General features: G+C 41.9%; 1 protein-coding gene across 3 annotated transcripts in view; it reads right to left on the bottom strand.

Annotated features, from left to right (window-relative positions):
* Positions 1-21,574, bottom strand: part of LOC134532847 (band 4.1-like protein 4) — a 415,376-nt gene that overhangs the window by 146,870 nt on the left and 246,932 nt on the right. For all 3 annotated transcript variants that reach the window (XM_063369829.1, XM_063369830.1, XM_063369831.1), the window contains exon 5: positions 4,494-4,572. In XM_063369829.1, coding sequence (XP_063225899.1) covers positions 4,494-4,572 — 79 coding nt within the window. The remainder of the gene's footprint in view (positions 1-4,493; positions 4,573-21,574) is intronic.

Here is a 21,574-nt window from a genome sequence, read left to right as displayed (position 1 = left end):
ACCAATTAGTAGAGACCGGAAAAATTCGCGGGTTCAAATGACTTCTAGGATGAACTCCATTGTTCTACGTACACTCTGTCAAATGTCACCCACTCATTGGCTGCTGTCTTGTGAGACGTCCCAACGTAGCTGCCTGTGATTCGATAAAGCTTCGGTCGGTTGTCTCTCATTGGTCCAGAGTCATCCAGGTGAGTTGTGAGACAATAGCAGAGGCAACACTGAGGTAAAACTATTTGTATTTTAGCCTGTCGCGAAATGAATTCGCGAATTTTTCCGGTCTCTACCAATTAGAGACCCTCGCTCAAAGAAGTATCGCATCATCATTACTTACCGAGTTCATATGCTTTACAAGTCAGCAGCCAATGAACAGTATGAGGAGGATCGTGAAGTCTATCCTGGAGGTCACACTGAAACCGTGAAATTTTCCCGGCTCTCTGTATATTAGTAGAGATTGGACAAATTCGCTGGTTCAATTACCTCCAGGAAAGACTCCACGATCCTATGAATACTTGACCAAATGTTGCCAGTTCATTGGCCGCTGACTTGTGGTTCGATTCTCTCCTTCTTAGATTGAGGGTCTTTAATTGGCCCAATAGTCCTCCAGAATAACAGTGAACCTATAGCTAGGGGTATGCATATTTAGAGAAAAGATACCGAGACCAGCTGAAAGTTAAAACGCTGTAGCACCGTCTGTTTCGTGACTGGGTGAGTTTCTTTCAGGTCCATATGTCGATTGTTACAACACCGATCACAGCAATTCACTGCGGAAGCAAATGCGTCCTGAGTGGCCCGGTCATAATGAGGCAACGACTTCTCTCGCATAGACGGCCGCCGATCACAAAGGAAGAACCAGCTGGTGCGGATATACCTTGTTGCAGTCTAATTAGCGTTCGGATTTATTCGCGAAAATTGCCTGCCCCTACCTATAGCTAGAAACCCGGTAATTTCGTGGATTCCTTTAGCCTCAGGGTAGAATTCAAAGTCATGGGTGTGCTCAAACAATGTTTGCTTTCCCATTTGTTGATTTCTTAGCGAGAAAATGTTTATTCTCATTAATTGGCAATACCTGATTCGTTTACTTCAATCCTAGCTGATTATCGTTGGCTCACGGTCTTAGAGGGGCGTGTCCATATAACTGCGTTCCAATCATGAACGCAGTGTGAGAGTGTGGTTTTCATTCTAACTTGCGACTACATGAATACGCGAAATTTCCGTATCTCTACCTTTAGCATAGCGAATTGTCCCGGTCTCTATTTATAAGATGACATACATAAATCTGCAATGCTGACATAATCCCTCGAGTAAAAGGCTGCCATGAAGCCGCGAGTGAAAGCTGCCATGATGCCGGGCATTGTTCACTCGACGAGTGTCATGACGGGGCGCAGGGAACGAAGAGGCGCCCGCCCGTCGCTCGACAAGGACGCGTCGCGGAATCAGCGATCACAAAGGCTTCTCGCGCGGCTGTCGGCCGGGGGGTCGCCGCGGGGTCGCCATCTTGCCGCGTCACGCCTCCACAGACGCGGCGACGGTCGCGGGCCGGCTCTGCACTTCTCCCGCCTCCGCATTTGGGAATAGTACTGACTTTCGCAAGTAATTCCCAGCGGCGCGTTAAGGGGCCCGCCTCGTCAGGGGTGTATGTGTGTTAGTGAGGTGGGATGATAAGCGCGACGCTCGATGGTATTTCTAGCGCGGTATCGCCTCTAAGCTCAAGGCTCTGAACTGGCGCGCAGTCTTCTCGTCGTCAATTGATAACTGTGAAATTTGAGTGCTGACCGTATTTTTATATTACGGGGAAATGAAGATAAAGGTGTAATGCAAGTCCCTTAAGTGCTTCCAAGAATCTGTACCACTTGTTTTACACCTAAAAATTACTCTGAAAACATGTGTTTTAGCCATTTTAACTCTTATAGAAATACAGTTTAAAAACATGATCCAAAATTAAAAGTACTTTTCGGGCCTCAGCGAACTCTTAAATGCTTTTCGTAAACAGGCCCCACTCGGATATCTTGAGTAGTTTTGAAATCGCGTTGTTTTTCCTGAAGCTCTGCACACCGTGTGTGTGAGCAGGTAGGCGGGCCCCTTAAGGGCTCCGCCTACCCGGGCACACATACGGTGTGCAGAGCTTCAGGAAAAACAACGCGATTTCGAAACTACTCAAGATATCCGAGTGGGGCCTGTTTACGAAAAGCATTTAAGAGTTCGCTGAGGGCCGAAAAGTACTTTTGATTTTGGATTAAGTTTTTAAACTGTGCTTTTAGAAGAGTTTAAATGGCCAAAAGGCGTGTTTCCAGAGTAATTTTTAGGCGTTAAACAACCGGCACAGATTCTTGAAAGCACTTAAGGGTCTTGCATTACACCTTTATCTTTATTTCTCCGCCATATAATTTTTCGGTCACCGCTCAAATTTCACAGTTATCCTGTGACGACGAGAATACTGCGCGCCAGTTCAGAACCTTGCGCTTAGAGGCGATACCGCGCTTGAAGCACTTGCGAGCATCGCGCTTATTATCCCGCCTCACTAACACACATACACCCCTGACGAGGCGGGCCCCTTAAGGGCGGTATTCCAAGACGTCCGGGCGAGGTAGCGAAAAAGCACAGCCTTGTTGGGACGAAACACGCAACCTAACTCGCGGGCCGTGTTCCAGAACGCGTCCAAACCGAATCCCAGCAAGGAAACAAATCAGCGGCCGTTTTATTTAACGGTGCCCTGCTTCTAGAGATAGCAGCACCATCACAAAAAAATATAATGGCATGTATAATTTTCAAAAGTAATCTTTTTTAAGTTACGATTATTTTTTTGTTGCGATCATTAAAGTGTATAAAATGTATTCCAGGGTTAGTTTCACTACCATTAAGTTACATTTGGCACACCAACACGCTTGGTACGTCCACCCGATGATAACAAAAGTGACTATTTACGAGTTAATGGCGCCAGACACGATTTTTCAAAGTTACGCTTATTAGACTAATTAAATGTTTTGAAATTATTTTTAGAATCCCGAAAATTCCTCGGATTTTTTCTAGAGCCAGATTATACTCCATTGACGTGTGCACAATTGTGTTCATTGTCTGCTGCCTCAATGCACTTCATCTCCGGGGTCGCACGTGATCGGCCAGATTTTGTTTGGTGTTTTGTCGTTGGCTCCAGAGATACGACCACGAGCCAACGATGCCCAGCTAGGAGAGGAGTAAGCCAATCAAGTAATGCCATAATTAACCAGGATAAAAGTGTTCTCGTTAAGAAATCAGCCAATGGGAAAGCAGACATGGGTTGAGCACAACTATGACTTTGGATTCTACACCCTGAGGCCAGACGAATCCGCGAAATTTCCGTGATGCGCGACAGACACGGTAGATAAACAGGACCTCACTCTCCCGGCTCTGGAAGCATACGGACCAGTCACTGACAATATTAACGGATTAGGCTTATTAATTCAAATAGCTGAAGCGACCGCACCTCGTCTCTCATGACAATATATTGTTTATTTCTCAGGCTCCTGTGCACGAGGCTACAATCACTGGGCTCGTGAATGAATGAACTAGTAAAACGGAACCAACCGCGGGCAATGTCATTTAACGGACATAGCCTCGCATCTGGGGAGCTAGTGAAATGACGATCTGGTGGTAGAGAGCTCCCGTGGCTCGTGGCACAAGTGTCCGAGACTACCACGACACGGCCCGCGGGCGCGGGAAACCCGGACAGCACTCGCGGCTACCGCCCACTCGCAGCGCGCACTTCCAGATTCCAGCCCCAGCTTCCGACAACAAAACCTGCTCCCGAGCGTTCCCGTCGCGTGTGCGCGCGGTCTCGTGGATTTGTTCCGACAGCGCGACCTGACAGCCCCGCGCGCTCTGACGGCAGCTCGGCGCGCTCGTTCGACTTCGGGAGAAAGCGGCAAGAGTGTTTGGATCTGAATAAAACTCATTGGAAATTAATAAAGTAGTCTGTCATAGCTAGAGACTCGGAAACATTCGCGGGTCAAATATCGCATAATTTTTGCATAATTAGCTGTATAAATAAAGTTGTATTTTTTTAACGTTTTATTTGCAGTATGGATATGAAAAATTAAATGGAAAATAAAACTGGAAAATTTTAGGTTTAAAGTCATTTTTACTGGCAAGTTTGTGATGTGGTTTAATTATTTATTTTCTTTCAGAAAATAATCCTAGTCTTTTCATATATATACATATATACATACATACATATATATATATATATATAATTTTGTAAAAGTACAGCCACTCTAAAAGGCGACAAGTTTAACCGTGTGGAACGTAAATATAAAATAATGAGCTGCATCAGGACATACGTTCTAAGTGTCGCACCGGTCGCACTTTTATTATCTTCCTCCTTTTTCTACGAGTAAATTTAGGATGATAAGCAAGCACAGTTATTCCAAAATCAATACTTCAGAACCAACCCGGACCCCCACAGCATTGCAGCAAGGCGAGGAAACTCCAGATAAAACACACCAGAGCGCTCCACGTACCTGGTGATTTCCTCCAACAGCTTGCAAGGGTCGGCGGCGTAGAACTTCACGCCGAAGTACAGGGTCAAGGGGTCAGTGCCTGGAACATCCGCAAAGAGAGGAAAAAGTAAATATAAATCCACAGCTAAAAACATGTATGCCAGAACATGAGTGATTACCAAGGAAAAACGCTATTTTATAAATGAGTGGAGACCTGCAAAATTCGCGGATTCATTCGGTGATAGGCTAGAATTCAAACACATATACCTCTTATATAATTTTGCTATTGGCTTACTGTTCATCTGGACGAATCTCAACCAGTTATAAATCCTCAACCAAAGAAAGATCGAATCACAGACAAACCAGCTTAGACGACTTACAAGTCGGCAGCCAATGAACTTGCGTTATTTTCCCGAGTGTACAGGGGTATGTGCAGTCTATCCTGAAGGCCATCGAAACCGCAAATTTTGCAGGTCTCTATAAATGAGTTATAAATTAACAGTATTAATTAGACATTTCCTAATTATATGATTGCGTATACGAGTGTAATGGTTTATGAATGTCGTAAACGAAAGACATAAACCATTACATTTGCAAAGGAAATGACCAAATTTACTGTTGGTTTCTAAGTACAGTAAATTTCCAATAATCCGAACAGTTAGGAAAAATACCGAACCATCGGGTGGTATCACCCGCAATCACTAAACGCTATAAGGATAAACACTTCAAACGCAAATACAGTTCAAAAATTAATTTCCATTGTACATTTTAAAAGCTCGTACACAGTAACTTATTTTTATGAATGGAATAGAAATATTCATATATAGTTACAGATTATTTGTAAATTTCTGCATTTACATGGAAACAACTATTATCACTACAAAATAGTGTTCGCAGTAATACTGGATTCATATTCTTACCCAGGACATTTATACTTTGGGTTGTCCCAATATCCCAACAGTTAAAAGTTATTTGTAGGGACCGGAAAAATTCGCGGATTCGATGACCTCTAGGATAGCCTCCATTATCCTCTGCATTTCTCAAGTAAACACGCGTGTTCATTGGGTACTAAATTGTGAGGCGTCTCCACTGGGTAGCTTGTGATTCGACGCTTCTTTGGTCGATAGTCTCTCATTTGCCCAGAGAGCTCCAGTTAAACTGCGAGCCAATAGCAGAACCAGCAGAATTGTACACATGTTTGAATTTCAGCCTATCACGAAATGAATCCGCGAATTTTTCCGGTCTCTAGTTATTTGTAAACCGTTCCCTAAATAGCTTTGCAGTATTAACTGCACACATAATAAGCAAGATTCAACGAAATAAAGCACAATTATTAAATACTCGATTATCTGGTTGAAATTAATGAAACATCAATTAAAATATAAAATCATGCGCCAATTTTCGAAAGTAATACTCAGTATTATCTCGGAAAACGTACGTCACATATGCAAAAATAACCATTGCCATGTTTTGTACGAAGTTACAGTATATTTCACGTAATATTTCGAACTATTTCTTGGAAAACTGATTTCCAAAGGAATCTTTAGTAAAAGTACAGAAATTGATTTTTATTCTGCGCGTGTGTGTAGGCTACCGACCACCACTAAACATCGTAGGGTTTTAAGTTTGGTTAAGTCCGTAAACTCCTCGCTGGTGCCGGTACATCGGGCAGGTTCAACACTTCGATCGTAAGTCTACTGTATTTAATAGTAAACTAGCCTTAACGTGCTTTAGAAAAAAAAGACTATCATTGCTAGAGACCCGGAAATTTCGCGGATGATTCTTCTGGCCTCAGGATAGAATTCAAAGTTATAGGTGTGCTCGACCCATGTTTACTTTCCCATTGGTTGATTTCTTAGCGAGAACATTTTTATCCTTGTTATTTGGCACTACCTGATTCGCTTACTTCTCTCCTAGCTGGGCATCATTGGCTCACGGTCGTAGAGGGGCGTGTCCAAACAATTGCGTGCCAATCATGAACACAGTGCGAGAGTGTGAAGGTTTGCATTCTAGCTTGCGACTAAATGAATCCGCGAAATTCCCGGGTGTCTAAATCATTGCGACACGCACACTCGGGGGTCGCGGGGGGCCGAGGTCACCTCGGGCAGAGAGACGTGCTGTCGTCGAGGGGATGGCCTCGGCGGTGTGGCGCCTGCCCTCGAACCCCATACAGGGGAGAGGTGTGAGGCACTGTGCGCGCGACACATCTGACCTCCCCAGCTGGACGTCCGCCCGTCCGTCCGTCAAACAACACGAGAGAGTCGCTCGAAACTAACCTCTAACCTCGCGCACTCACGAGTACTTCAGAGGTGACTGATACGAGTGATACGTAGGGCCATGCAAATTTCGCGAAAAGATCCCGAGACTAGCTGGAAGTTAAAAAAAAAAAAAAAACTGTAACATCGTCTGTGTTTCGTGAGCGGGTGAGTTACTTTGAGGTGCATGTTGAGTGTTACATACAACAACCAATCGCAGTAATTCAGTGTGGAAGCAAACTCGTCCTTACTGGCTCGGTCAAATAAGGCGACTTCTTTCGCAGACGGCCGCCAATCACAAGGAAGAAACCGCTGGTGTGGGTATACCTTGTTGCAGTCTAGTAGGCGTTCAGAATTTTTTTCGCGAATATTTCCTGCTCCTAGTTATTGGGTGATTTTCTTTCAGGTACATGTCGATTGTTACAACACCAATCGCAGTAATTCAGTGCGGAAGCAAACGCATCTAGAGTGGCTCGGTCAAATAAGGCAACGACTTCTCTCGCAGACGGACGCCAATCACAAGGAAGAAACCACAGGTGCGGGCATACCTTGTTGCAGTCTAATAGGCGTTCAGATCTTTTCGCGAAAAATACCTGCCCCTATTCATTGGTCATTAGCTACTGACACATTCCGAATTCGCTGTGTGATTGGGGCATATGTAGGAGCATGAATTTTTTCGCGAAACGATTTCGAGACTAGCTGAGAGTTAAAGCTCTGTAGCATCGTCTGTGTTTCATGTAGTCTAAATGTTCACTGTTGATAGTGTAGAAGCAAATGCATCCTGTACGGTCTGGTCAAATAAGGCAATTACTTCTCTTGCAGACGACCGCCAATTACAAGGAAGAAACCGCTGTAGCGAGCATACCTAATGCAGTCTAATGAGCGTTCAGATTTTTTCGCGAAAAAATACATGGCACTTGAGTGAATTTTGTAATTTTGGTATGGGATTATTGCTCTTCTGAACGTGTGGAATCTCCCATGATCTAACGAGAACGTGATCAAAATGTACAGTCACATGTTTCTAAAAAAACATTGAGAATTTTGCAGAAACCTTAATTATAATTTATTGCGAAAATATTTTGCATCAAGCTAGCCTGCAATAAACTGTAAATTCTCACTCTGTGGGTGGAAGAACAATTTTTTTTTTACGTGACGAACTTATTTTGGGGTGAATAAATGACGTTCTTTATTGCAATATGTGTTTCCTCCTTGGAAATTGGACTTAGTGTATAGAAGTCTACCAAACAAACACTCGAATTTCTCTGCTATGAATCAGGATATCTAATTATAGGTATTACTTAGGGTGGTTTTGACTCTTTCAGAATTTCTTTAAGTTTTTTTGTGTGTTAGAATAATTTTCAAACAGTATAAAGTTTCTTAAAATTCGTGCACTCCAGTTTTTAAAATATTTAAATAGTTAAGGAATGCAAAAATTCTTATTTGATTCTATTGTTTTCAGACTTTCCACGTGTAGTGTCCTAGGTTAGATTCCAGGCAGGTCTCTATTCCATGATGCAAGGCCTTTAATATTGCCCTTTTTTTTATCAAGGCTAACTCTGGGGTCCTCCTCCTCCCAAGTTTCCCTTTAATTCTCCTCGCCACCTGACGGCAGGTTGAGAGCAACGCGTCTGTCATCCGGACGAGGTAGCCACACAGATCGTGGATCTTTCACGATCCTGGATGTGCTTACTGTCTTACTGTTACAAATTGGCGTTGGTATAGTCGACATGATTTTTTGCATATAACATAGACTACTTATAATTATGAAATTATATCTCTAAGAGTGTGAAAAAGGGGTAAATTCAGTTCTGTAATAGAAAATCATAGGCGGTAGGCCAAAGACACACTAACAGCAAGTTTTTGTCATTTCTATATGTCCGCCACACGGTCATATAGTAAGGTCCGGCAAATTCCAATCCTTCTCCTTGGCGAAACCTTTCCTCTAAGTAAAGCTCGTGTCTGCTAGCGAACCAAAGGCGTTAATAACAATTTAGTTTAGTACTTCGTCAATACATGGCGTTGCCTTTAATTTGTAACGTGCTATCGTTCGGTGCGTCCGTCACGCCTTGAGTAGAGGTTTACCTGCCTTCCCACAAAATGAAGCTGAAGATTGGCGTCCCTTTTTTGCTGATGCGTTTAGCCTTGATGCACCAAGATTGTGCAATCAATGGAAATTTAAAATAAAAATTCCTTTATTTCCAAGTGTATGTCCTACAGACTTGAAACTCGGTGGTGAAGTTCTTATATGATGACGTGTTTAGCCCAGGTAACGTCAGATACTTCAGTTAGTTCACTATAATGCCTAACAGTGCTGTCAGGTACGGCTGGAGACGAGAATGCGTCGCGTCGGTGCGATAGAGACCTAGCGGGCACGGGCTCGCGGGAACAAAGCCCGTTGCTGCGGGCTGTGACCCCCCCCCCCCCCCGGGAACATCATACAGGCACGTTCTCTAGCGCGATCACACTCGCGCCATTTCAGATGCCGCGCGCGCCTGCGTTCCCGAGCGGCGCCATCACCGCAGTCTTCACGTCCACGGGAAGAGTCACGTGATACAGAGAAAGAGAGAGGAGGGGGGGGGGGGTGCGGTGACCATAACGTTGCACGGCGGAGAAATGAAGATAAAAGGTGTGAATCAAGTTCCTAGTGTGCTTTCAAGAATCTCTCTACTGAGTGTTTCATGCTTAAAAAGATTATTCTGAAAACACTCGTTTTACCCATTTTCACTCTTATAAAAATACAGTTCATAAACGAAATACGGAAACAGAACTAATCATCCGCCCTCAGCGTATTTTTAAAATATTTTCGCAAACAACCACCGCTCGGATATCTTGAGCAGTTTTAAAATTGCGTGGTTTCTTCTGAAGTTCTGCGCGCCGCGTGTGTGCCCGGGTAGGCGGGGGCCTTAAGTCGACTGTGTGTGTTTTTTCCTCCCCGCGACTCTCTTCATTACATTGCGACTTTATACCGGCGACCTCTCTTTACAGCGCCTGCACAAATCGCCATGGATGCGATGCGGCAATTGGCAAGCTTCCTTCGCAAAGGAAACCTATTTATCGATACGTAGGCCTGAAGTACACAACTTGCAGCTGCAAGCAATAAGGACATTTGTATACACGGGAAAACATCAACAAGCCCACGCACGCTTCCACTAGCTACGTGCAACACCTTTCGTTTAGAGACAAGTCGTTTTGATAATTGCGTGACCTTTACTACCGCCTACTCCACGCAATTACTACCTGAAAGCTAGCACACTGAGGCTGTTAAACAACCAGCCGTGGAATCGAATTTGAATAATTTTATATCGCTGAAAAACCAATTACAAGACACTAGATTATTTCTGTAGCTATTTAGTCCAATAAGCTAAATGAGTGACCATCCTCTATCAATATCAACAAAAAAATTTGTGAAATCACAGAATAGCCTTCGTTCGTGTTAGCTAAAATACAGGCATATAATTTTCAAGCTAAATGTGATAAGAGTTTGCAGTGATATATGAATTCCACAGTATCCCAAATTTGGTTGTAAGTAAGTTAGTAGGCCAGCTTATAACTTGTCTGGTGTCGAAGTTTAACAAAGTCAAATGCGAAGGTAATCAACCCATTAACAGCCACACTACTTTAAGCTTAGGAGCTCGTAATATATATAAAAAAACCAATCGTAAGCAAGAAATAACGTAACACTCGTATTCAGCCCCTCTGAGTATGGATGCACGCAGTATCACATAAGCATATCAATATGAATAATGTGCGTACTTAAATGCCGGAAATTAGAGGTTAATTTGTGTGTGTGTTTGTGTGTGATCACGGACGCGTTATGTGTGTTTGAAAGTGGAAAGAAGAACTAAAAAAAAAAAGTATACAAAATGTTATATTTTGAGACAACGAACCCTAATAATAAATCAATTTATATTGTATTATTAACATTTAATTCAAATAACTGGGCGTAACACTTATATTTTCCACAATATTTTTGTGGCATGTTACTACAAAAATTATTTGAATGAAATAAATTTACGACAGCGGCAAGTTTTCCTGTGGTGGTAGTCGAACTCACTTGTATTCAACATTATTCAAACGCTTAGTGTTATATTTTAAATACTTTCTCTATTATTTACAATAAAATTGCTGTTCTGCTCCACCTTCTAAGAAGTATACCAAGCTGGAATGATTTCGACTTATTTTGTCGTGATTAAACTTCAACCAAAGCTTGTCGGTCGAATTCAGACTCAACCTATATAAAGAAGATATATAGGTAGTTATCTTATAAGTTTTGGAAGATTGATGTTGGTGCTATAAATTTTTTTGAATCCAATTTCTTTCCAAAGACTCTTATTTAACCGTTGTGTGCGAATGCATGTGCGTGCGTGTGTGCGTGTTTCAGTATAAATCCGAACTGCGCTTCTCTCTCGGGACACTGTTTTCGAGAGTGATATAGGGCTGGTAGGGCACTGAATAATGTATACGGGTTTGATGAAGCTGGGAAGGCACAGAAAATATACGAAATACCGAGAAAATGGATGTGCGATGGTAATATATACAGTTAAGACCCACAGATGGTAAAAAATGAAATGGTTCATAAATTTAATTGCTAAATTACTTTAAACCTTATAATAACTAAGTATAGCCAGGGAGCTAAATTATAATTAATTTAAGGGAATGACAATCCATTGTAAGAAAATTTTTTGTGTAACATCTTAGACTGGTAAGAGTAATTTCGTGAAAGCAACAGTAGTCGCATGGAACATAAATGTGTAACCACGGTGCTGCCATCTGTGGCAGATGGCGCGAACTAAAGCTCACAAAGCCAAAGGGAAACTTTAAAGTATTAACTCTTTAATGACATTGAAAAAGATGGACAGTATTTTAATAAAATTCCTTATCGAAAATCAGGCCAAAAGCAGGTATTGAGTTATTTTTTCACGTCTTTTTCGCTTTTATCGGAGCCGTTTCATTATTTAGTTTAAAATCTCGGTCTGCTACTCAAATGATTCAATAGTCTGCATAGCTGCCCAGCAGCGAATTCTAACAGTGGGTGCGGAAACTACGTGTGATTCGCGTCAATAAATACAGTTGGAAACACAATTTGCGTCTATTTATCACGCTCGCCAATATGTTAAAGAATTCTACGTTAATTTTCGTATCTGAGTTTCGCATTATGAGTGTATTTGCAACATGAGAACACGTTAATTTGCTCGTTATCTAAGTTAGATGTTACACATCTCTGGCGAGTACTGAAAGACTCATTAACATTATGTTTGTGTGGTTTCGGAAGACACTCCTGAGAATTCGTCCGAAATACAGTGTTTGTGTTTATAATAATAATAATCAACGTAGGTACTGGGGTTATATAAAACAAGTTGGGACCGGAAATTTGAAGTTACTACAAGCTAGACTGCATAACAATTCATTTTAACTACGTTCTCATTGGATCATTGGTATAGTTTCACACGTCCTGAAGGAGAATAATGCAACAAAATTACATAATTCAACCGACACAATCCACGCAATTCGGTCGGAAGGTACAACATGGCAGTAGTCAGAAGGGACCGAAAAATTTGCGGTGTCAGTGACCTCTAGGATAGACTCCACAATCCTCTATACACTCGAGCAAATATTTCTTGCCCATTGGCTGCTGACTCGAATGTTGTCTAGACTGGGTTGTCCGTGATTCGACACTTCTTTGGCTGAGGGTATATCATTGGCTCATAGTGCTTCAGAAAACCCGCGAGTCAATAGTAGAAGGATCGCAAAAGAATAAATAAGTATTTGAATTTTAGCCTGTCACGAAATGAATTCGCGAATTTTTCTGGTCTCTAAATATTAGACATCTACTTGTTTATGTGTAAGTGTGCAGAGTTCAGCCTGATACGAGAAAATTACACGAATATTGCAGGCCTCTAAAAATAAGACATAACCGGATGGTGTTTAACAGTCTCAGCATTATTTGTATGGCCTTTGTGTTATTCAAAAAATAAAATAAAATTGATACTTATGTCCACGTATTTTTCGCGAAGAATAGCTTGTGTTGAAACCATTTTTTTGTTGCAATGTTTGTATTTTACGATTGTTTGAGTTTTTGTCAGGGTGCATGTCTGCTGTCGGCACGCGAATCGCAGCAATTCCGCGCGGAAGCAAACTCATCCTGATTGGCCCGGTCAGAGGTGGCGATGGCTCCTCTCGCAGACGGCCGCCAATCACAAGGAAGAAACATGTTGGCGCTCAGATTGTTTCGCGGGGAGTGCTCGCCCCAAACCAAAGTTAAAATAATTTTTAATTAGTTTCTGGCCTCTCACCGCTGCAACACTCCCTCCTGATTGGCAGTTTCGATCGGCGGGGTGAAGAGCCGCGGGCAGCGTTGCGGGGGAGGGGAGGGGGGTCGATGCTGGAAGCGGGCGCAGCTGGATAACCGCCCCACGCCGCAACCCGCGAACAATCGGGGCAATAAAACCCTGACGGCAAATAAGCGCGCCGGCGTGGAACACACCCGCATCTATCGCAAATTAAATCAACGGGGAACACAAACAAACACACGGGCGCGCCATGCCGTGAAAACAGCCAATTAGAGAGGGCCGGTGGCTGCTCCGACGCCACGGCCCCGTGATGGAAGCGCACGAGGTGAGGCCGTCAGGCTAGTGCGCGTGACGTCAGCTGGGAGCGCACGAGTAGGTTGCCCGCGCTCAAGACATCCGAGAAGGGTACTTTGCAAAAAAAAAAAAAATTACGCTGAGGTCTGTGAGTAACCTATATTTAGAGACATGCAAAATTCGCGGATTCATTTCGCGATAGGCTAGCATCAAAACAACTATAGCTTCGTACCGCTTCTGCGATTGGCCCACATTTTATCCGGGGAACTGTGAGCCAATGGGAAACACTAAATCAAGAAAGTGCCGAATTACGGACAGCCTAGTTGAGACGTCTCACACGTCAGTAGCCAATGAACAGGTGTCATTTCCGCGAGTATTTAAAGGACTGTGGAGTCTATCCTAGAGGTCAATGAATCCGCGAATGTTGCAGGTCTCTATCTATATTTGATTTTTTAATTAAAAAAGTCAAAATGGCTAAAACACTTTTTTTTTCGAATTAATTTTTAGGAATGTAGCTCCCGGTATAGATTTTCAAAAGCGCTGAAGGGACTTGCACTTCAGCTTTATCGACACTTCTCCGCCATATACTATCTAAGACGACCAGAAGACTGAGCGCCAGTTCTGAGGAGACCGACACCGCGATAGAAGCACCAGCGAGCGACTTGATCATAACACACATGGTTCGACTCGAAAATGTTGCTATCGGCACGCTTCAGCATCGGACCTGGATTGCTTTCCGAGCAACTAGCTCCGTAGGTCCGATGAGCCGACAAGGCGACGTTGTTGATAATTGGATCTTTCAATAGTACTGTACTGTTTTTTTATGAATATGTTTACATGTTTTACGCACCTAATTATAGTCAGAATGGTGGAAATTATAAGAATTACGATGGATACATTTTAAATTTCACCAGACCTAAATCTATCTACACAAATATAAATGTACCTACTCAAGTGCAAACACCTAAACGGTCATCACGTGCTATCGACTTTTTTAAAAATGTTTTACTTTTCTCGCAATAGTATTTTTTGTACTTGGCATTATAAAATACTGGGAGAAAAAAATGTTTATCCTGGAGGAAATCTGGAAAAACAGATGGTACATTTGCCATGCTGGTTTCTACTTTAAATTTATATTATTTATTTATTTAAATTTGTTACATGCCCACCGACAGTCTTGAGACTTTAGAGGTGGGCACGACACAAAACAAGTAAAAACAAACACTATCACAATAAATAGAGACAGCACAGGATATACACAAAACATGAATACAGAAATGACATAAATACCAAAAGGACAAGATAACATGACACATTACTTAGCGAAATGTTAATTACATAATTATAAAACCTCAGTGAATACATTTACTATACTCAAAATATACAGAAAAATGGATAATACAACATATAACATGTGACTAGAGGACAAGTTAAGAGGATAATTTTTTAAGTTTAGATAATTGATTATTATTAGGATTCCTAATTAATCGGTATATGATGTCATTAAAGTTATGTAGAGTACAATTTGTTTGGTATAAACGAGAATTAAATTGTGGTATTTTTAACTCAGTGGTTTCCAGGAGATAAGTACAGTTAATTTTAGCGTTAAAATTTTTTTCAACAAACAGATAATCTAAATATACTCTACGTGCACCAAGAGGAATCTTGGCGAACGTTTAACTAACCATCACACGGAACCACGATCATAATGTCTTCTTCGTCATGATAACTTCTCACGTGAACATGTACCGCTACTTCACGTGTCCGACGACCTGTCTGGAGCGGCCCGAGCAGAGCCGAACAAGAGCTCGATGGCTGTGGCGACGCGAGCTGCGACTGGTGGAGTCACGAGGGGGGAGGGGGGAAGGGCGGGAGTGTTATCTCGGCGCCGCCGAACCCCGACACTAAAGACAATTAGGTGTTGGAGGGGATGGGAGAGGGGGAGACCCGCGGCCTGCCGTATATTGGGGATCACTGCCGCAGATGGCATCCGCCGCGCGCAGGGCTGGAGGATGGTAGCGGCAATGGGGCTTAGCGGAAGCCACCGATAGTTTACGGAAACACACGCGGCTGGGTAGGGGGGGGGGAGGGATGGACGAGCACAGTCCAGGGTCGTTACAGCCCTGCGAGCGATGATCGGGGAACCTCGCATAAAACCGAAGCCCATCTTCGCGAGCGTAGCCCATCCCCCAGAACCCATCAATGACGGCCGGGAGGGGTGAGGGGTGGGCTAATTACCTCGCGAATCGCTCGCTCGATCCTCCCGCCGCCGTCAGAGAGTCAGAGTGCGATCCACATGCCTAATGAGCCCGGTGTTCCCGCGGTTCTAGACTTTGCGGGGCCCTGGGCCCTAACATTTTGAAGATGGGCCTTATCGGAATAGCTTCCAGAGAAGTGGGGTTTTCGAGGACGGTGGTTTTCATGTAATTTACCTTTCAAAAAATGTATATATGCCTTCCCAATAAATTATACTAGGGTCATTTTTATACATGCTAACGATCAAAATTTACTGAAATCGCATCATTTTACGAGGCAGTAAACATCTTTGGAAGTATTTTATTACGAAATAATGAAAACTAAATTGAAATAGAAAGAGTATTAACCAGCATTTCTTAATTTCACGCTAATCACAATTCAATCCTTACTTTTTCCATAAATGTCTATATATTTTACACAAAACAAAACAAGCAACAATACCTTGTACTTAAATACTTCACGCTTGCATAGAACCACGTACATATATGATCACTTCGTCAATATACTGTTCATATTCAAACACAGACTACTCTAGTTCACATTTAAACACTAGCTAACTTCACTATCATCCCAACTCTCACCACCCTTCAACACTATTACTTACTTCACCTCTTTCATAATATCTATCTTAAATTTAATACCTACTTTACTTTAATACTTTGGATTCACATGAGCAAGCAACACACACTTGAGCCAAGTACTTTTATGTATATGTTATAAATGAACCTGGCTGGGGATGTACCAGACTATAAAAGAGTTTATTCTTTTGTAATAAACGGGCAGTAAATATTTTTATTTTTATTTCACATGTTTGGGTAGTCCTGAATGGCATTTATTTCAAAGAGATCTAGCTGAACCTACTACGCAGAAGCGTCACATTTAAGAGTAGTACACGGAGAAGAAATTTGCCACCTTCCCTTTATTTAATCCCGAAAATTCCTTAACTTCTCGCTTCAGAAAGCCATTCAGTGGTCCCGGCCGAATAAATTCAACTCCAGAAAAGTTTCGCTTGAAAAAAAGCGACGAGTTTGTAAGTGTAAGGTTCCCAGTTAATTACAGCGTCTTCATCTGCCTTGAACCGCCTAAGAAGTCGCCGCGGGCGGACTCAAAGCCGACACGCAAACTTCGGCGCGTCGTAATCTTTATAATCGTGCTGTAAAAAGGCCGAGTCAAGTCCATGAAGTTTTACGGCATACACGAATTTTCCTCCGCGGTAACACGTAGTGCAACTGTGAATTGGCGGCTGTTAAACGCGATGGCGAACTTAACAGACTTGCTAAGTTCGAGAACAACTTATCTTTGCTTACAAATATGCCTCGGGAAAAACGACCACATAAAAGGTTTTTTTTTTAAATCTAAATGTTCTGAAAGTTTTCGCCTCCCCCGCTTTCCCTCGCCCAACTACTGATTGCTAGAGACCCAATAACCTTTGCGGCATAGCCTCCTCCACTGTCATATATATCCACGAGTCGTGGAAGACGCCACTCCATTGTTCACTAATTCAGATGGAATAGATGTATGCGAAATTAGCGTTATTTTTTTTTATCTATCAGGCTTAACTCCGCGCACTTGTACATTTATAGGGCCATGTATAGATACACGAAAAATTAGCGGTTTCATTTCGTCATACGCTAAAATTCAAATACATAGGTACACATTGAAGCTGCTTTTGCTGTTGGCAAACTGTTCCTCTGGACGACTCTGGGCCAATCAGAAATCGTTAACCAAGGATGTATCGAATCACAGGTTAACTAGTTCAGACCACTTCTCAAGTCAGCGGCAAACGAACTGGCTTTATTTTCTCGAGTATACAAAGTACTGTGTAGTATATCCCGAAGGTCACCGAAACAGCCAATTTCTCCAGTCTCTAGCCATGTACTTTACGCGAAAATATTTCCACACCAGCAGTGTGTTAATACTGTCTGGCATCGTCTGTGTTACCTGGTTGGCTGAGTTTATTCCAGGAACATGCCTACTGTCAGCACACCAATCACAGCTGTCCAGTGCGGAAGAAAAAGCGCCCTGAATGGCCCGGCCAAATACGACAATGGTTTCTCTTGAGAACAGCCGCCTTTTACAAAAAGACAGTCGCTATCATGGGGACAATTTATTGCAGTCTAATGAGCGATCCGATTATTTCAGACGAATAAATAACCCCGTATATTAATAACTAGTGTACCTAGTTATCATAAGCTACTGCCACTTTTTACCTTCTGTCCATATTGAATGAGATTGGGTCATGCAAATTTTGTAATGTTTTAATGTATTCTTGTCCTTCAGGATGTGTCAAACTACTCAAGATTCCATGAGAAATAATTCAAATATATAGTGGTATGCAGTCTAGCTATTTTGCAGGTACCTACCGATAGCTAAATAAATATCATGGCTAGAGACTGGAAAAATCAATGAGCTCCAGATAGACTCCTGGATCCTCTGCATACTTGGGTAAACGTCACCTGTTCATTGGCTACTGACTTGTGAAGCATATGAACTCGGTAACTTGTGATTCGATACTTCTTTGAATGATGGTCTCTAATTGGCCCCACAGTCCTCCAAATTAAACGCGAAGCAACACAAAGGTATAATAATTATTTTAATGTTTAGCACATCACGAAATGAATACGCGAAATTTTCCCGTCCCTGAAAATGACTCCGCAAGGGTTCTTACTAGGCAGTTAAAAAAATGTGACCTTAAATTTACGAAGAACTTTTGGTAGAAATTATCCAGGGATATTCGTAAACTTACGGACACGGAGTTCACTTTGGACGTGAATCAAAAAGACTATTCTCGGTGTATTAATATAACATTCAAAAATTGGGAAAGTCTACAGTAAGAACATTTTTCTTTTGTTCACGCGTGAGTTTAATTTTGTTTAGAAACGAAACATATAACTCGCAAGGTGAAATACGCCGTAGTTTCTACGAATATTTAAGTAATTAGGAACCACGAAGAACTGTTCGTTTATTTGTGTTAATTTCTTCGCCGAAAAATCCGTAAATTTACTGTAATTCTAACAGTGTAATAACAACCCATACGCCATTTCGCCTCTGTGTTTGTTCCTTGACGGCACGCGGCTCCGATGCCAGCCCTGACGGAAAATGGCGGACCTGCGTACACACACGCCTGGCAAGAGACTGCCGGAACAAAAAAACTAATTTATCTGGTTGGACTCGCGCCCCAGCGGTTCACAATGGAAGAGCAACTGTCTTTTCATTTGTCTTTCCTTCAGCGCCTCGCCCCCCCCCCCCCCCGCCCCGCCCACGCAACCTTTACCCCAAAACCAGTCTTCTTCGAGCACTGTGTGGTCTAGATTACCCTGCGAACCAGGCTTTATTCTCCCGTCTCGTCAGCCGCGTTACAACGGGTGGAAGGATGGGGACAAATTACTGCGCTGGAATTCCTGAAAATAATTCCACCATTTCAATTAATTATAACAGAGTACACTAAAAAAAAATTTTTTTTTGTCCATCATATTTACGACTCGCGTGAAAACAAAGACCAAAAGAAGGGAAAAAATGCATTTAATTTCAGGGTGATTTATTATTTTACTTTCAAAATAACGAAAGACATTTCAAGTTGAATATCGCGAGCAAGAAAATATGTACTTATGGAAATATCTACCTACAGCTTGTAACCCTTAAAAAATGTGTTCAAATGTTTCAATAGCAATCAGTGCGCGATTCCCGGAAGTGAGTTAAAAACTGATTGCTACTTTAATTTACGAAATTACATGATAGCAACAAAAACAAATATTGTCAACGAGTCATTCAGTATTTGCCAATTATGCGTAAAATTTCATCTCGGTAACGAGCAAATTTTTGTGTTCTCATGTTGTTCATGTTGCAAATAATCTTATAATACAAAACTCGGGCACGCTATTCAACGTAGAAGTCTTAAAAAAAAAGCCAAGAGTGATAAATAAATTGATAAATAAAACCGTCATTTTAAATACAAACATTTTCTGTATGCGAATCACACACAAACTTTCTGTGCCCGCCGCTAGAATTCGCTGCCTGAATCGAAAACGTTGTTTGCCACTATCAAACGCAAATAGAATTTAGCAGAACGAAACAACCGGGAATTTTGAACTATTAAAAACGGCTCCGATAAAAGTCTGGCTTTGGACCTGATTTTCGACAAGTATTTTATTGAAATAATTCCCTTCTTGTTAAAATTCAACACTTAATACTATAAAGTTTCAGTACACGTACAACACATGCCATTACTAACATTAAATCACATATTATAACACCAAGTATATGCTTGTATATTTGTTTCTGCTTAAACGACAATGAATCAAGTCTGTAAATAATTTCTATAAACAAACCTTAACCTCATTGAGCTTATTCGACATATTTACTGTATTATTATATTATCATGTCGTTTAAACAAGAAAAAAATTCCAGTGACAAGATATGAACCTCGTCCCTTGAGATTACAAAGCGCGCCCTTTAAAGCTGTAAAACTAAGTCTCTTGGGAATTTCGGAAGATAATATGTATTATAATTACCGTAATGCCAGTTTTTCTAGGTATTTTAAAACATATAGTTACATTTACTACAACTAATTTGGTTTACCAAATATATTCCAGGGTAGTTTCACTATCGTAAAGACTCATTTTTCAAACCAATACGTTTGGTATTTCACCTAATCTTTACGAAAGTGACTTTATACGGTTTTATGTTGCTACACGTGGGTCCGCCATCTTTGCGACGCATTTCCGGTCATCGACTTCCGTTCCATTTTCACGAAATTGCTCGTACCTAATACCGTAATACCGTATACCGAGAGCTAAGATGTTTAGCCTACACGTCAACAAATAATATCTTACAATACATTTTGTATGGATAAAACTTTGCAAAAGTATTATTCATATTGTTCACGAAATACGATATTCCGATATTAAATGAAACGAAACTGGCATCACATTTCAGGTGTTGGTCGCACTGTTGTTTCCAGTATCACGGCCACCAACGCAGTTCCATTGCGTGCCGCATGCACGCGCCTTTTTTTTTTTGTTTCCGAAACACAGGAACTTGTTCCAAAACATCGAACTTTTAGCGACCAAACAGCACGCATCACGGAAACGAAGCCGCCAGCTGTTTCGACGTTTGGAGAAGGGGGGTGAAGGGGCGCGGCTGTGTTTTGTTTCGCTCCGGCGAGCATTTACGCCCCGGAACCATTTTCGATATTCCGGGGCGAACCTCTTCCCCGCCGTTTGCCGAGAGTTCGGTGGGCGAGCGCGTATTTCACACGGGCTCTCGAACACGGCGAACAAACAACCCACAAGGAACGCGCCATGTCTGTGCCACGTCGAGGCGGTTCGAAGCGAATCACCGCGCGCACGTACCATCGCTCAACGCAACTAGAACAGCCATCTGTGATTCATACATTTTTTATTTTTAAAAGGCTGCTCTTATGAAACCTGATTACGGAATTCACGTGGTGTGCAGAGATTCAGAGAGAGAGAGAGAGAGAGAGAGAGAGAGAGAATTTTTTTGAAAACTGCTCAAAAATACGCTAAGGGCGGATGAGTAGTTATTTCTCCGTATAGATTTTTTTAAACTGTATTTTCAGGAGAGTGAAAATGGCCAAAACGCGTGTTTTCGGAATAAACATATCCGGTACAGAGTATTGAAAGCACTGAAGGAACTTGCATTAAATTTTTTCATCATTTATACGTCATAAAATGTATTGTTAACATTTAAATCTCATATTTGTCCGTCGAACGACGAGAAGACTGCGCGCCAGTTCAGAGCCTTAAAATTAGAGGAGATACTACGCTAGAAGCACCAGCAAGCGTCGCATTTTTCATCCCGCTTCACTAACTTTACGAGACGTTCTTGAATGACTTTTTTTTCTTCAGAGCATAAAAAAAAGGACCACAGAAGAGTTATCTATTGGCATTATTTTTACATAAGGTACATTAGAGAACAAAAATATTTCCCGTTTATTTATTATGATCGCTCAGATTTCAAGGACTAAATAGGCGTTAGAACCTTGTAC

This window comes from Bacillus rossius, chromosome 6, assembly GCF_032445375.1.
Source record: "Bacillus rossius redtenbacheri isolate Brsri chromosome 6, Brsri_v3, whole genome shotgun sequence".
Lineage (NCBI taxonomy): Eukaryota > Metazoa > Arthropoda > Insecta > Phasmatodea > Bacillidae > Bacillus > Bacillus rossius.
This window is presented reverse-complemented; position numbering and strand designations above follow the sequence as displayed.